Here is an 18,040-nt window from a genome sequence, read left to right on the forward strand (position 1 = left end):
AACATTTTTTTTGTCATTTATACATGTATTATATTTTTATTTTTTTTAAATAAAAATGCCTTCAAAGGAAAGCATAAGTCAACCGCATCATTAGAAATTAAATCCTTTTCTTCCGGTAGCGATGAAATAAAATATTGCTCGAAACTATTTTATTGAAAGTGTAATATACATGTAAGATTGTATTTTAAGTTGACCTTAAGAATTTTATCAATTAATTTTCAAATCATTTTATATACAGTAGTCAACTATGCAATATTCCATTTTTATATAGAAATTCAATATGTGTTTTGAAATTAGAAAAATTGGGCATTTCCGAAATGTTAAATTGCACCTTTTAAAAGATGATATCATTTGCCCATGACAATTGTAGGCATTATGCCAAGGACAAATATATCAAAGTAATTAACGAGGCCCAATCTAGTTGGATATTACGAAAACGGAATGATAAAAAATTTTGATTCTTGGAAATAAATTTGTATGTATTATGCTAAGAAAAATTAGAATGAAATTTTGTTACATTGCCTTTATTGTAGTCAAATGGGGGCACTTTCAAGATATGGACCATTTTTCGTGTTTTTATACACAATTACATAATAAAACTCCTCAGTAAACAACGGAATTGACAAATTAAAAAAAATGATGAAATGTTTTAATTTTCATATATATCATGCAATTCACATCCCTCTTTTAAAAAATGAAAAGAAAATCGGAGATAGCCTTTATTGCAGTGAAAAGGGGGCATATCAAAACACAAAAATAGGACTTATTTTATCCAACTATAGCTAGTTTTTTATAAGTTGCAATAGGTCAACTTTACATAACATCAACAAACGATTGTAATACGGTAAAAGTTTCTAAAAATTAAATCATTCTTACATTATGGCATAATTTTCCTTTATGCTCAATAAAAATGGTGAGTATAAACACTTCAATGTTCGAGGAGAAAGACTAAAATCGTTTACTTTTGGTTGCAGTTGGAATTTTTTCTAACTCACAAATTGAAATAAAACAAGATAAAATTAATGAATCTGTTCCAAGAAATTGATACCTCAAAATAAATTATATTTCAAAGTTGTTATTAATTTAAATGTAATAAAAAGCCAGAATGAGCCAGCTTTCAACAAGCAGTCTATAGAGCAAGATCCGCGAAATATTTTAGCGCAATTTGACGTCATTTTAATTGTGACGTTATTGTATTCAATTGTGACGGCAGTCCAGGGTACTGTGACGTGCCTGAGTCGACGCTGCGTTAAAACGTATGCGCAGATCAACTAGATCGGGCCTCGTTAAGGTCAAGATCTAGTAACTGTGTTTAGACTAACTTTTTGATGCTAGATCCATTATGACGTCATAATCACTTTCAACTTTCTTTTTCCCGTACTTTACGGCTCTAATAGAATTATGTAGAAAATTAAGTATTTTAAGGGAATTCAACTTGAAATTACATGAAAAGTAGTCCCGATACCTTTATTAAAATTGACATTATTCTATAGAAGAGGCCAAGAACATACAACTTACCGTTTTCTGTGAGACTGTAGGCTATCTAGATATATTTTCTTTGTCTGATATGGAAAAAACTCCCATATTCATGGCCCATTTTCTGAACTTTTCATTGAAATTGCTAGTTTAAAATGTGATTTTTCATCTAGTTTACCTACAAATGATGCCCTGAAACACCTTATTTGACCAAGTTAAACTTATAAAGCATCATTAAAGGAATATATTTCTCAAATTTGAGAAATCTGTAGGCACCTTTCATTTACTAGATCTTGACCTTAAGAGAATACTGATGAAATATTTAATAAAGCTTGATCAACATAATCAGACAAAAACGGTTTGTCTAGATCTGATTCTCTAACAAAATGACAAAAAGTAATAATAATTTTTTTTAAAAAATGGATAAAATATTTTGCTGATTTTGAGATTAAAAAAATGTTTTGCTAAGGCATTGGCGACGTTATATTAAATTAAAATTTAGCACAGCCAATGTCACTGCTTAGGTCGAATCATCAACCTTATGTTCTTCAGAGCAAAGTTGGATTTTTTCCAGAAGTACCACACTATATACTTCCACCCCGTTGTCTCCCTGTTTGTATATTGTCCGTTGGGATTGGTATAGAAGCACGCCTTAAACCACCAGGCTGATTTCCAGTAGGTGGCGCAGTCGCCGCTGTCCTTGTCGTTATCCTGGTCTTTCGTTGAAAACTTCATGCCACTGCTGTAAGTCATACTGTCTCCTGCAAAATGTAATGTAAAGAAACACTAATAAACTATCAGTTGTTTTATAAAAGTTTTTCTTTTAGTTTTACGAATTTAGACACATCTTTTTCTCACACAAGATGTTAACAGTATGCATACTGTATATCAAATATAATTCAAAATATTTATACATTTATTTCAAAAGTTATGGCCAAGGTTAAAGTTTTTTTTGTAAGTACGGATATGTCCTAGGTCAAAAGGTCAAAATTGTTGGTTTCAAATGAAAGGTCTTGCCACAAAGAATTGATATTTGAAATTCCTATTTCTACCGTTTAAAAATTAGGGCAAAAAAAAGATTGGATTTTTTGTAAAAATGGGTCACGGAATTTGATATCAAATGAAAAATCTTGTCACAAGGATTAAATATGTGAAGTGTCAAAGCCCTAGTTATGGTCAAGGTTATAGTTTTTTTATAAGTATTTAAATCTTTAAGGTCAAGGTGAAAAGGTCAAAGTTGTTGATACTTTATGAAAGGTCTTGTCACAAAAAATAAATATATGAAATATAAAAGTCCTGGTATTTACTGTTCAAAAGATATGGCCAAAGTAAAGTTTGGAATTTTTGTGTAAAAGTGGGTCAAACCAAGGTCAAAAGGTCAAATTTGGTGGAACCCAAAGAAAGGTCTTGTCACAAGAATACACACGTAAAATATGAAAGTCATAGCTCCACTAAATCAAAAGTTATAGGCAAGGTTAAAGTTTTTGCGGACAAACAGAAAGACAGACAGACAGAGAGACAGACGGACACGACAAAAACTATATACCCCTGAAACTTCGTTTACGGGGGCATAAAAATGAATACTGGATACATACCAGCATTCCCAGAGTATCCATTAACAGTCAGTTTATATTTGCTTGCCTCATCTCCAACAGAAAAGGTTGAGAAAACTGCGTATGCTTTGTCTCCATTGAATCTCTGCATATCGACTCGAAGTTCTTGAGATTTTCTTGATGTTAGATTGTGTAATATTTCATTTCCTAAAAACATTTAATTAAAACAAAATTAATTGATAGATAATAAACAAAAATTATCATACTACTCTGTGATGTATATATAATGTATATTTTAAAATACTGTATACAAATAGAAATTGCTTCACAAAAGTAATAGGGCAAGATATAACTATACAAATATGCAAACACACAAATTCAGTATATTTAAGCTCCCTTGTTCTAATTACTGGTGTTAAAATCAAATGTTTTGGGTGGGTCTAAGAACGGAAACCAATCCAGAGCAATGCATGAACCCTTTGTAATGCGTAATGAATGATACAATTGGCCTTTTCAAAACACTGATGTGACTCAAACTAAAGAAGTCTGTTATCCTGTTTACCTCTGTTTAGATGCTATATAAAGCTCTGATTTGTAGAGAGAATCATCCTTAAACCCGAAGTTAGAAGTTACCGGTCTAGTGGAAGCCAGAAGAAAGAGGGTAACATGAGATGGCTCTGATGAGTGCCGAGTAAAGGTCTAAATTTGAAGCCTTTTCCGGTATATGGAGACGTTTCTTTATACGTGAAAAATTCTCGAACTTGACATAAAACAACATTCAATCAATCAATCAATAATTACCAATCCAATATTCATGACTCGCTTTTCCAAATCCGTTCTTGTATTCGTTCCAGTTACGATAGAAGTCGGTGGATCCATTAACTCGTCGCTGTATAACCTGTTGAAAGAAAATAACATGTGCCATTTTCAGCCTCTACATGTATGTTAACTTTAAGGACTAGAGGTACTTTGTTCTGTGAGCAGTGAGCTCATAAATATTACAGATTGCAGTTAAGTGTGAAGTTTTACGATACGTCACGATCTAGTTTGACAGCTGCGCTCAAGGTAAATAGTACACGCCTCCTAACCGCAAGCTTTACGTCTGGAATTTCTTCTAATCGCTGATTGGTTGCTCGTATAACAGACTATTTCTGTGTCAATGTTGATAATATGAGTTGCCAATCACGAGAATTGTTTACGCTTGATGCATCTGTCGAAAAAGATCGTAACGTAATGCAAAACTTCACACTGAACTGAAACTGATAGTAATACCCCAGCCTCGCATATGATTATAATAGCAAAATCCATTTCTTACTCTTGGAAACGCGAAATAAGTGTCAGATCAAAAAGTAAAATAGGAGGTCACAATGGCATTATGTTATAAAGAATTTTTAAAAGTATTATTATATTTTATTCATTGGCATAGGTGGAGTTGCGGATAAGAGATAGGTACCCTTCGATATTATAGAGAAAATGGCAATGTCAGTGTTTTGCTATGGGTAACCAGAAATATGTTTCAAAAAGTTAACTTGCAGGTGCACAAATGCATGCACTATGCACTAGGAGTTTCGGATAAGAGATGAGTACCGCAAAGCGAAACAGACGGACGGACCGATATCACGATTACTTTTTACCTTCTCATTTTTCAAGTTCAATAGTTGTTATTGTGCACATCATGAAAGTTAAAATTTCTCTTTAGAAGAGCCAGACAAAATAGACGAGAGAGAGAGAGAGAGAGATAGAGAGAGAGAGAGAGAGAGAGAGAGAGAGAGAGAGAGAGAGAGAGGAGAGACAGACAGATAGACAGACAGACCGTCCATCCTCCATTATCCGTTGTCATGTCACAATATACAGCCTTCCTCTCTTTCTGTGAAGTGGGGATATTGTATACACCATTTTTGCTTTGAGTGTCCGGAAACCTCTTTAGTATATCAGAACAATCTTCACCTGTAATATTTTGCTTCGTATTTTATTTTATGCATATTACTTGAAAAATAATTTTAAAATGTAAGTAAAAATGTATCTTTTTCTCTCATGTATAAATTTGAAAAGAATGTAAAAGTTTACCCGTCATGGGTTCCATAACGGTATGTTGTTTGCTGTTGGAATTGTTTCTATCGCTGGCTTCAATACCTTTACTTAGAATTTCTATATCGCTTGCTTCAATACCTCTAGTTAGATTCTCTAATCTGCTCACAAAATAATCCAATGAGGCTATGGAGGAATCATTTACTCTAAAAGAACATGTATCCTCTCTCAAAGATAACTGCCCATTCTTCAAATCTAACAAAAGACTTTTTATGTTTTCAAAATTCACAACTAACATTTCCGTCTTCAACTTTTCATTTTCAAATGACAAGGTTAAATTGGAAATAAATTCCCTGATTTGATGAAAATCCTCCATTCTTGTATTAAATGTGGAAAGTTTCTCAATCAGCTTATCTATCGAGTCTGTGTGGTTTTGCATTCCAAGCATCGAGACAGTCTTAAGGATCTCTTTTTGGAACATTTCTTGTGACCTTGTGAGGCTACTGATGTTCTCAAGACCAAAGCCCATGTCAGCTATATTGGATGAAATATTGAGATTCATTGGCTCATTACCAATGTTTAGTTTTCCAGGAAGATTTTTGACGACTTCCATTAGTTTATCAATTGAGTCCCTTTTCACTGTAGGACTTGGTTCTCTTTTACACGAGAGGTTAGTCTGTATGGACACCAATTCTTCTCGTACGTATTGCTGCCCTGTTTTTATATCCTGAATGCTTCTACTGACATTCCTAAGGAGATCGGCCATCTTAACTGATTCTGATTTTTCTTTCCTATGTTCAACGGTAAGATTACCCAGAGATTCCACGATTTTGTCGACATTCTGCACTTTTCCTTGGATGTTTTTGACAGAACCATGTATATCACGAATTGTCTGTTTTCGATCATTCTGTTCCTGCACATCTGATGGAGACTTGGTTTTGAGCATTTTAAGTATATCCTGTTGTTCTAAGATAGATTTGCTCAAATTTCTGACGATATCACTCTCTTTTTCCATCTTTTCCTTTTGAACTTGTTCAATCATTGAAGTCAATTTCTCTTCCATAACACGTTGGATTCCGTCAAATTTCTGCATAATCTTTGTCTCTATATTTCGAGTTATTTGCTGTATTTCTGATTTTAAGAACTGTGTCGCTAGTTTCTCGGCTTTCTGTTGTATAGTAGCCTCTTGATCATCTAACCACTGTCCGGACACTTGGTGTAAGGACAAAGTCCAGAAAACAACCGTAAAAACTGTCCTTTTTGAACACATTGTACCAAAATCAACCAGTTTCTTTCTATTCTAAACCAAACAAGATCGCTTTTGATAGTTTTTCGTGTGATTTTACAGCCTATTTATTATTAGTGACTATATCTTGGAGTAGATGTCCAAAGTCAACACTTGCTGGTAAGTACTCTTAAAAATAACTAACACTCTTTTTGACACAACTATCCATTGACACAATTTCTGTTTACTAGTACCCTCTTTTCACATCCGATTTTGAAATAAAATCAGATATAGGCGGCTTTGCTAACAGAGCATCTTCTTGGAACGCGATATGATTCACGGAAAGCAATGTCTCAAGTTTTGATTTAATTATTAAAAGTAAGTTTTCAAATGTTTAAATGATATTTTTTACTCTCTTTGACAATGATATGGCCATTTTTTTATTTGGCCACCATCACTGCGTTGTATTAATGAAATAGTTCCACTTTGAAACATTTTGAAATTGTTTGCTGTTATGAAGCAAATATTGTTTAAAATATTTTGATACTTATTGCAATGTACAACTACTAGCCATGGATTAAAAATATTTACTACATGCAATTGATAGAAATAAATTACATGTATTGTTATTTGATTCAGTGTTCCCATTTTCACTCTTATGTGAAATGACAAGGAAAGGCCTGCGTGTAAAAATGAAATAAACAGTAAGCTCAGAAAGAAGATGTAGCAATTTTCTCTTTCGTGACAGTAATACAAAGATTAAAAATTGATTCCATATATATATTTTTTATCTTCCCAAAAGCTCTCAATTCTTCTTAAATCTATTCGAAATCCATCGACCAGTTTTCTTTTAAACGAATCCTGAAAGTGGTGGCAAAAGTAACCAGGTCATAAAGAATGAACGGGTACTGAGGTGTACCTGTTCAAATACAAAATTAATGTAATTAAGTTCTAGTCTTGCCGATTTTTTAAACCCTGTTAGTCATGATAGCAAAATTTCGAAATGACATAAAAATTAACAGTAAAAATTAAAATAGAAACTTCAAACTGATTATTCACGAAAACGGACATTAAAAAGTAATTATTTGTAAATCATTAATTTTGGAGAATGTCATGATATAACCCAAGCAATGAGGAAAAGACCATTCTCTAGAATGTATGCTTTTAAATTGTTTTATTTGTACAGTATACGTAAATAAGGATCACACTGAATTACTCGCGGTGTAAATAAGATGTCGTTAAGAGTCCGCACTTTACTGGAAGAGTGGTATCTAAGTACATGTATAACACACTTAGTCTTTTAAATTTTTAGGTCACCTGAGTAAACTCAGGTGACCTATTGCTATCTGTTTTCGTCTGTCGTCGTCCGTCGTCTGTCGTGCGTCGTGCGTGAACATTTGAACATTTTCAGCTTCTTCTCTGAAACCACTGATCCAATTTCAACCAAATTTGGCATATAGCATCTACAGGTGAAGGGGAACAAAAATTTTGAATTTCATGGTCCCTGCCCCCCTGGGGCCTGGGGGTGGGGCAAAAACCACTAAAATTAGTGCAATCTTTAAAAATCTTCTTCTCTACTCCGGGACATCAAGCAGTCAAACTGTTGGTATGATTGTAATCAGCATTGAGTCCTCTACCAAAATTGTGAAATTCATGGCCCCAGGGTCAGGGGTTCAGGTGTTGGGCGGGGCTCTATTGATTATATAGTAAAAATGCATTATTTCTTTGAAAATCTTCTTCTCTGCTCCTGGGTACTAAATAAACTAACTAAGTACATAGTTGTGATGAGCTAGAGTGCCTCTACCAGAATTGTGAATTTTATGGCCCCAGGGTCAGGGATTCTGGTATTAGGGCGGGGCTCTATTGATTATATAGTGAAAATGCATTATTTCTTTGAAAATCTTCTTCTCTGTTCCTGAGTATTAAATAAACTAACTAAGTACATGGTTGTGATGAGCTAGAGTGCCTCTACCAAAATTGTGAATTTTATGGCCCCAGGGTCAGGGGCTCTGGTGTTAGGGTGGGGCTCTATTGATTATATAATGAAAAGGTATTATTTTTTTGAAAATCTTCTTCTCTGTTCCTGAGTATTAAATAAACTAATTTAAAAGTACATAGTTATGATCAGCAAGAGTGCCTCTACCAAAATTGTGAATTTCATGGCCCCAGGGTCAGGGGTTCTGGTGTTAGGGTGGGGCTGTATTGATTATATGGTGAAAATGCATTATTTCTTTGAAAATCTTCTTTAGGTATTAAATAAACTAATAACTAAGTACATAGTTATGATGAGCAAGAGTGCCTCTTCCAAAATTGTGAATTTCATGGCCCCAGGGTCAGGGGTTCTGGTGTTAGGGTGGGGCTCTATTGATTATATAGTGAAAATGCATTAATTCTTTGAAAATCTTCTTCTGTGCCTCTGGATATTAAATAAACTAACTAAGTACATAGTTATGATGAGCAAGAGTGCCTCTTCCAGAATTATGAATTCTATGGCCCCAGGGTCAGGGGTTCTTGTGTTAGGGCAGGGCTCTAATGATTATATAGTGGAAATACATTACATCTATGAAAATCTTCTCTCTACTTCTGGGTATTAAGGAGGTGAACTACCTATATAGTTATGATGTGCAAGGACTCTCCTTCGAGAATTGTGAATTTCAAGGCCCCTGGGTCATGAATACAAAAGAGGGATGGGGGGTGGGTGGGCTCTACTCATATACTGAAAATGATTGTTTGAAATCTGCTCCTTATTATTAATTAAACATTTTTGATAAGCTTGTGTGCCTTTTCAAAAATTGTGCAATGTGTATACCTAGGGTCAGGGGTTCATGTGTGGTAGGGGCACTTCTGATTATTGCTGAATATTACTGATTAGTTGAAATATATTTTTGTTCCCCTACCCTGCTTATGGGTATAAAGTAAACAAACTAAACAATTTCTAAGTGTATAGTTATGATTTACAATGGTGACCATTTCAAAATTGTGAATGTCATAGCATCTGGCTTAAAACATGAACCAAATTCAATCATTTGAAAGTTGTTGCGTGATGCTCAGGTGACCTATAAGGCCCATGGGCCTCTTGTTATTTTTACATTTTGTTAAAGAATACGTAATCTTCAACTAGTAAATAACGATAAAAAGTATCCGTTCAAATACAGGCTGATGTCTTCTCTTGACATTTTTTTGTTGTTGTTTTGATGTAACATTTTCTTACTCTCATCTCCTCATATACCAGGTAGGATTCTTTTCTGGTTTTTGAGTAAATGAAATATTCAATGTATATTGCTTATATGTCTCATATATTTAGGTTGAAGAGATTTAAAAGGCAATATTTTTCTTTCCTCGTCACAATTGTACAACTTTAAATAGAAATGGTAAATTGTGTTCGAAAACTATCTGGGACTATATTTTTGGCGGAATGGTGGCGTATTAAAATACCTTCTTTTCTACCTTTCAAAATTATTATAGAACAACGAATTTTGTTATAAATTTTTACATAATCAGAGACTTGAACAATTTTTCAAATGTTAGCTAAATTAATAATAAGGAACTAAAGTTTCCAAAGATATCAAATAAATATGAATTTCCAAACAAACTACAATTATGTTAGCTTTTTAAAGCTTCCAATCTATGGTTTGGGGTATGATACAGATATAAGCCAAAATTTCGTAGAAAGTGTTTTCACTCTCTTACTAAACGGTAAAAACTTTTTGTTTTTGTATCATTTTGTATCTCTGTATGATTTATTTACTATATGTGAAAATAAGAAAAATTTAGATATAGGGTAACTTAAATATCCTAAAAATTTTATAAAAATTGGAGAAAATTCGGATTAGACAAAATCCATTTTTGTTACACTATTTGTGGCAATTTGGTAATATCATCTTAAGACCTTATATGGTAATATCTTTTTTGCAAAAAGAAAAACATTTAATCTTTTGAAATATAAGACCCTATCTCATGATTGGATGCAGTTATTTTTATTCTTAATGATCAGGGAAAAGGTAAGGACCTTGATCTGACCTTGACTCTAATATAAACGGTCAAAACAAATCTAACTGATATCATCACTTGGTAAAATTGTCTTCTTGATTCTATGAAAATTTCTTTAATTTTTTAATACTAGAAATAAGTTTTGTGTGAGAAGAATCCTAACTTAAGCTTTGGGGTACCCATCTCATACCCGCAGCTTCTCTTATACCTATGAATGACATTTAATGAAATTTTCAGAAAATGTTTGTTATAAAGTGCCATTGTACACCTCCTCTGTTATTTTTTTGATCGGAACACATACATGTATTTCGGGTTTACCATGGCGAAACAATGACCTAGCATTCTTTGTAGAATATGAAAGGACATCCATCTCTTATTCGCAATTCCTCCTATACCTCGGAATAAAATTTTATGATACCTTCACAGATTCTTTATTACATAATGCCATTATGCACCACCTGTTTTACTATTTGATCTGAAACTTATTTCAGGTTTCACAAAACATGGACTTCACCATTATATTCTTATAGGAGACGGGAGTATCATCTAATGAGCTTTAATTTGTGCTCACAGTACCTCTAGTTTTTGTTTTATATTGTCGGGAGTACTCATTTCTTTTCTTTAGGTCTTCATGAAACAACCTTATAAAATTTAACATTACTTTCACAGGGACCTTTATGACATAGTGTCATTGTCCATCTTCTTTGATTTGATGGGACAGATATTTGGAATTTCCTAAAGCAAAATGTGGCTTTGATATATCGTACTTAGGCCTATAACGGGGATGTCTCATTGTTCAGTGTCTCTATTTTTTTTCCCGAGACTTTTATTATTTTGCAATTTCTTTCATAAATGGTGTGTTGGTAGTTTTATAATAAATATGTGACTTTTATTTTGCTCGGTTTCCTTGTTTGCTACTAATAATCAGCCTGAGAGAATTCACATTCATTTCATGTTGATGTTTATACCTAATTAGTCATCAGGACATCAGGTACATATAACATGCAAAATGTTTCGACAATAAATTTTTAATTATACTGTAATAGTTGGAAAATTTAATTCCGAAACAGGTGCCCGTTTTATATTCATGTACGTCAAAAGGAAGGCTTAGCTTCTTTGTGTAATTAAAATTAAAAGCATTGAGCGCGGTGCACTGTACTACAATGTAGAACTTTTTCTCCACCCATGTAAATTCAAGTTTTAGAACATGACTCTCCTTATCTATCCGGGTTCAAATTCAGCTTTAATGCATGCAGATTTATTATTTAGGAAAAGTATGAACATTTATTGTTAGGATTAAAAGTACATTCTGTTTTCCTTAGAGTTTTAATTTTTCAGTTATTTTATCCTGGTACTTCGAAATTGCATGTTGCAAATGCTAGAAATATTTTTAACCTTCCGTTTAAGGGAAGATAACTCCGAGGTACCTGTTTCATTCTCCACTTGCAGTCGAACTTTAATTTCTTAATTAAAAAGTATCGTATGCGATTTTGAGACGAGAAGCTTTATGTTCATCAGTATTCAAACCCCTGCTTGAGGGTACATATAGTGATCGGAATGTTCGTCCGTCTGTCTGTCTGTCCGTCGATTCGTCTGATGTGCTTTAAGGTACCAATCTCTTATCCGCAACTCCTCCTATTCCACTGATATTTCTGAAATTTAATGAGACTTTCACAGAATCTTTGTTACATAGTGTAATTTTTCTTTTTGATCCTACTTTTCCCTTGGATTTCCCAGTGCAAAACATGGGACACTGCCATCCTTTCTATAATATTGAAGGGTACCCATCTCTTTATCCGCAACTCCTCCTAAATCACTAAATGAAATTTAATGATACTTTCACATATTCTTTATAACACAATGTCATTGTGCATCTCCAATTTTACTTTTTGATGTAACTCTTATCTGACACCCCCAAGCGGCACTGAGAACAAGGATCAGGACGAAGTCGATGACTTTGTCTCCAAACATCTACATAACGTTTATGTGAGACATAAACAGTTTCCTGGCTGACTAACATCAAGTTTTCTGTTTGTTATGTAGTCCATCTACAAGTATGAGTAAAAGACCGCCCTACTTTTCCAAGATTTTTTTCAGTCCCTTATCTGCTTTTTTTGTCACATGACTTTTTCTCCCTCTCTTTCAGCAAAAGTTGGGGATATTAATTAATTTTGGGTCTGTTTCGTGAAAGGGAAATAACCTAGATCTTTACTTCTGATGTTGTACAATGTACATACATGTAGCCAAATGGAAACGAGTAGTAGGAGTTATTTTGTATTGGTTGTAAAAAGAAATGTATTTGTAATCACATAATATTGCTTCCTTAGTAATTATTTCAAAATTAGATATTTTTTTTAAACGGAATACTTAAGTCAGTTTGTCATTCATGAATCAGTGCAAAATAATTAAACAAAAGAAAAGGAAACAAATTATTTTTTCTTAATATATAATAAATATCTTAATCATCGTAGGAACCTTTGTAACAATGGCCATATCAGAGACTCGCATCACATGTACAGATAAGATCACGGTTCTTTTTTCGTGTTTTGGGTAATAAAAAGTAAAAAGAGTCCATTAACTAGCTGGCTAACACGAGCCATCACGCTATTGTCGTCCCACGAACATGTCCCAGGTTTTTAATATAGTAAAGCCAAACTATACATGAGTTTGAATAAACATTTTTTTCTCAAATTCAAAAACTATAGAGATTCTGTCAAGGATATCTAAAAAGCACCAGTCAGCAGGTCACAAATGATAGGGTTATCAGTTTACAGGTGAAAGAGCGAGATTTAATGAATATCAGCGAGATACAGTGAATAAAACGAGAAGACTTTTGTGTAGGTATGTAAATGAGAAAACATACTGAGAATCTTCATCAGGTAATCAAAAGTTCAGTAGATATTAATAATGAGAAAAAAGTGATTTTTCCCCTGACTCTGCAAGTTAAATCGGGAGGTTGAGTGAATATATAGGGCAGTGGAACCGGTATCAATCATTTGGTATCACACCACCTCAATAATTAACAAGCTAATTCAGAGAATTCGTGTCCCCCGCTTAGGGAAAAAGTCGGCTCCCCCTGACTGAATTTGTAGAATTATTAAATGTATACATGTATACTGAAGCAAATAAAATACATGTATGTCAATATGCATATAAAGATTTGATTGCTTATTCTTTATTATGTGTATAGAAGATTTTTTTATATGGAATGTTTATCACACTGTAATGATGATTTTATAACCTCATAAATTTTTCATTTCACATGCTGAATACTATCATTTAGTAAAAAAAAAAAAGTATTTAAAAAAAAAAAAGAAAGAAAGGATCGACCGAAATTCGATCCCGGGACCTCTCACATTTAAAGCGAGAGACATAACCACTAGACCACGGAATCGCTTTACGCGCTGTGAAGTATATGCAGAATTGAAGTCACATACATGTATATATTCATGTTTTCATGTTCGGTATTCTGAAAATTTTACACAATCCATGGTGTTTGATTTATTTAGCCTTTATTAAACAGTTCTAATAGATGTAATAAGAACATAATGTCCGCCGAGAACCTGTTTTATACGCAGTAACTCTCCTCATGCCCCTGCACTAAAAATAGCGACATGTAATACTATAAATACTAATAAAACAAACGGGGCGGGGCACTTTGAGAGGGGCGAGAGACGTCCTAGGAGTTTTGGTATAAAATTACATTGCATAAGCTCAAAATCTTCTTGAAATATCACCCGGAAATGATAGTTTTACATACAGACAGAATGTATAAATTTACGACCTTGAACTTTGACCTTTTGACCTCAAAATCAATAGGGGTCTTCATTAGGCCACAGGGAGTTGTTATGTAAAATTTCATTGCAATAGCTCAAATGGTTCTCGAGATATCGTGTGGAAACGAAAGTGTTTTAACAGACAGAATTTGCTTATTTATGACCTTGACCTTTGACCTCAAAATCAATAGGGGTCTTGTTTAGTCCATAGGGAGTTGCTATGCTAAATTTCATTGCAAAAGCTCAAAGGGTTCTCGAGATATCGTGTGGAAACGAAAGCGTTACAGACAGACAGAAAGACGGACGGACGGACGGACAGACGGACGGACGGACGGACGGACAAACCCAAATTAATATCCCCCACTTTTAAAAATAAACCCCCAGGTGTTTACTCTATATATTTATTCCTCTTTAAATAGAAGCAGATAATTATACAGTGATAATGTGTAATTGACATCTCTGACCACAGTAAAATGTGTGGTTTACTATAAATAGAACTCCTCGGGTGACAATTTGTATCAGATTGACCCAGGAGTCACTTACAAGATCAAATAACCCTTGTAGTTTGTTACGCCACACTTGATTGATTTAAATCAGTTATGATCACATATTACATTACAATGCACAGATTATCGACCACTTGTGTGTGGTCTTCACTCTAGTACTAGAAGTTTACGGTATTTAAAGTCTCCGACATATTTGTCATTCATTACATAACATTACATCGTAATGTCTATACCTATCTACACAAGCTTTACGTAACAGTGGTAGGGTCCTACACTACGGTATTTTGTATTTGGCTGAGTTCAGACACCGACAGTCTTTTCATGTCTCTGTGTACCTGGGACACGGAGTCTATAGTATCGTACACATCATCCCTCTCTTTTGAGTCCCGGACTTTCTCCCCAAGGCTACCCTTTCTGTTCTCGGAGTGAATTATAGCGGTGATGGTGACTTTCTCGTTTTCATAGTCGCGGTAATAAGCTTCAGGGTGTTGATGTATATCTACAAAACCTGAATTGTACTTCTCGTTATTGTACAAGTTTATATTTCCCACACCAATTACAGCAGTTTCGTCAGGGTCGTTCAGGTAGGGATCATCACTGGTGATATCGTCACCATGGTGATCTCTCTCAAACTGAAAGTCTTTAAGTTCCCGGATGGAGGAATATCCTGTATCCTGGGACCCCCCATACACACTAGCATCTTCTGACGTTATGTCCATATTTTCAGACAAATCAACTTCTTCGAAGCCTTTGTCTTTTGGCTTTTTATTGACCTTTGCATAATGATATTCTTCTTTTTGTGTTTTGGAAGTTGCAGTTTTGTCGTCTGTTTCTATTCGGTCACTTTCTTCATTTTCCGGATCGGAAATCGAGTTATAAATGCCTTCGTCCGCGATGACCTTTTCAATATGGACATTTCGATCATCGTTCCGATGACAACGCTGATTTTTGTCAGTTTTATGGCGAACACCAACGTCTTTTGTGTTCATATTAATGTCTGTCATTTCAGGTTTTGACCATCCATGACAAATGTCTGTGCAGTTGTGGTTTCTGAAGAACCTAGTTATTCCCTCCATGGCCATATCCCTTGGACCAAAATCCTTATTAATAGAATGAATAAGAGGCACTGTGAGACGGTAACTTTCATCAAGTTTAACACCTTTCAGTCCATGTAGTAAATACTGACCCCTGCTGGTGTGGTAAGAAAAATGTGCTAAGGAGTCCATGATGGCGTCAGAATTTTTATCAAAGTTTTGAAATTGTCCATGTAAGTAAGGTTCCACGACAATGTGCTCACCACTGGTTAGAGTCCTGTGGTTATAATCCTTAAACTGCATCATGAATTCATTCCACTGAGTATACCCTGAAAACTTGGCTTCATACTCATCCACAAACTCAATATCCAGTTCGAGTTCCTCGTCCACGACTCGATCAAAACGAGCCAGGACATTTCTGGAGATTCCGGACCTAGCGAAGTAAAATCCCCAGTAGTCGTCTGCGGCCGGACGTTCCCTACGAACCTTGACGATCACGTCCCTGTTACAACCGTCATCCTTTCCTATCGGGAGCAAGGTGCCCGCGAATATTAGGAAACGTTTGGTTCGGTACTTGGGCTCGAAGTCAAAATTCACATACTTTACGAACCTGTCCTCGGTTTCGAACGGTTGGGACTGTTGTAGGACATCAAATCCCAGAAGATATGTCAGGTTTTCACATTGACACACACTCATGTCTTACTGTCCGTCTGGGAAAAAAAGTTCTCATCTATTATGGTTAAACATGGCAGGTGAAATAAATGTCCAGCCAGGTTATTAGAATAAATTAACATCCAGACTGTGTGAAAGTGCCCACGTGTTTAAGTTGTGTGAGGATCCTCAAAATTTGACATAACACAGATCGATTTCATCAGTTTACCTACACTGCTGGTATGTATGTTCCGCTTTACCTGGCGAGATAGGCCCGTCTAATTTTGGATGGAGGCTACGCCGACTAATATTGGTTGAACGGTACATAACCCCTGATTTTCCCGTCTGTTTAACATCGCGTTACAACTTCGTTGTTATCATTATCTGAACACCAAAAAGCTGATGACTTTTTTCACATGGTCAAGTAAAATGTCAGTCATGCGCGTCATTCCAAGTGGCAGCTGTGTACTGAGTAAAATGGCTTTTCCCTTCTTTATTTTAACTCGTAAAAATCTCTTTACCAAGATATTTGCAAGTTAATCCGAAATAAACTAAGTCTACACTGGTACTCCATTTATCATCCACTAAATAGCCATTGTCAGCAGTTCTTTGTTGTTTTGTATACTTTTAAAGTTTCCTTTTGTTCACTAACTTGGCCTACAACAAACTGATAAATGAAATTGACGTAATGTTACTCCGTGCTGCATGCACCCCGCGGTGTCATGCCATTGTAACCTTTGTGTGATGTAATGAATGCCCTTTGTTTTGCATTCAGTAATGGTAATTTAAGTGCATATGTAAGTTTTTAAGCTGATAGAATTTACTTAATTATACCTACATGTCTGACACTGAGCTCGTGTGAAATTTAAATTCGCGTGTTTTAAATAAAGTTTTTTAAAACCCTTTGCAAAGTTCCTATAATAATTTATTGTGAACATTATTTCTCAAATTATTATCGAGAGATTGAAAATATCGATTTTTTGTGAACCAGAAGAAATTAAGCTTACATACGCCCTGATTTGTTCACTTTGATGAATTGTCTTTCGATAAAGTTGTCAGACTTAAAAAGTCCTACGTGTACACAAGCAGACAAGGGGCCGATATTCAAGGGTATTTAGATTGCACTTTACATTGTTTACTCAGGTAGATATTAAAAGAGATCGACTGTAGGAAATTGACCTTGTTTCTGATAATTTCTATGACAATAACTCAAAGAAGTGGACACTTATCAATAGATAAAAATAATTTATCATTAATGCAAGAAATTTCTAAACAAAAAATAAACGCGGTAAAACAATAGTGTTTGTGCATTGTCTGTAAATAAAAACGGAATAAACGTCATACAGGTAATAATAAAGTGCATTATCATCTTCCACGAATCAAAAACTAAGAAATTTCTTTTTTATTGCCTTAATGGCCGTCGGCTATACAGTATGCAGAAAGCGTATAAACATAAGTTCTTCACGCGACCAACATTTATTCTATTCAAATAGACATTATAATTAATCGCTCATCCTTTAAAAGTTCATTTTAATTTTAAATTATAATTTAATACCTATGAAGAAAAGGTAATGAAAACGTCTGTCAGTTTCGTCAAGTGCATTTTGAATTAATTCAAGGACTTTCCGAGTTTCGTTAGAAAGCGAAATCACTGTTGTTGAGAGAGAAGAAAATAATTTCTTTGGGATCAATCTCAAAACAATCGTGAATGCACGCTTGTCAAGTTTTGTGTTTGCTCAATGCACATATGTGTTCTACGGGATATCTTTTTTTTTTGATATTCATTAATTTAGTCTAATTA

At 34.5% G+C, this 18,040-nt stretch overlaps 1 protein-coding gene across 1 annotated transcript; it reads right to left on the reverse strand.

Moving 5' to 3' along the window:
• Positions 1 to 1,948: 1,948 nt before the first annotated feature.
• Positions 1,949 to 6,396, reverse strand: LOC134258723 (angiopoietin-2-like). The gene is made up of 5 exons (XM_062741281.1): positions 5,097 to 6,396; positions 4,843 to 4,976; positions 3,831 to 3,927; positions 3,072 to 3,236; positions 1,949 to 2,237 (listed from the first exon to the last, which is right to left on the reverse strand). The coding sequence occupies exons 1-5, from the start codon at positions 6,325 to 6,327 to the stop codon at positions 1,990 to 1,992; spliced, it is 1,875 nt and encodes a 624-aa protein (XP_062597265.1). The 5' UTR covers positions 6,328 to 6,396; the 3' UTR covers positions 1,949 to 1,989.
• Positions 6,397 to 18,040: the final 11,644 nt, after the last annotated feature.

This window comes from Saccostrea cucullata, unplaced genomic scaffold (assembly GCF_032062105.1).
Source record: "Saccostrea cucullata isolate Sc308-1 unplaced genomic scaffold, CSIRO_AGI_Scuc_v1 ctg27, whole genome shotgun sequence".
NCBI lineage: Eukaryota > Metazoa > Mollusca > Bivalvia > Ostreida > Ostreidae > Saccostrea > Saccostrea cuccullata.

Coding starts and splice junctions, on each gene's coding strand:
- LOC134258723 (XM_062741281.1), bottom strand. CDS start 6,327: ATGTGTTCAAAAAGGACAGTTTTTACGGTTGTTTTCTGGACTTTGTCC. Junction 4,977..5,096: donor CGTTATGGAACCCATGACGG/GTAAACTTTTAC, acceptor AAAATATTACAG/GTGAAGATTGTTCTGATATA. Junction 3,928..4,842: donor CGGATAATGGAGGATGGACG/GTCTGTCTGTCT, acceptor TTCTTTCAACAG/GTTATACAGCGACGAGTTAA.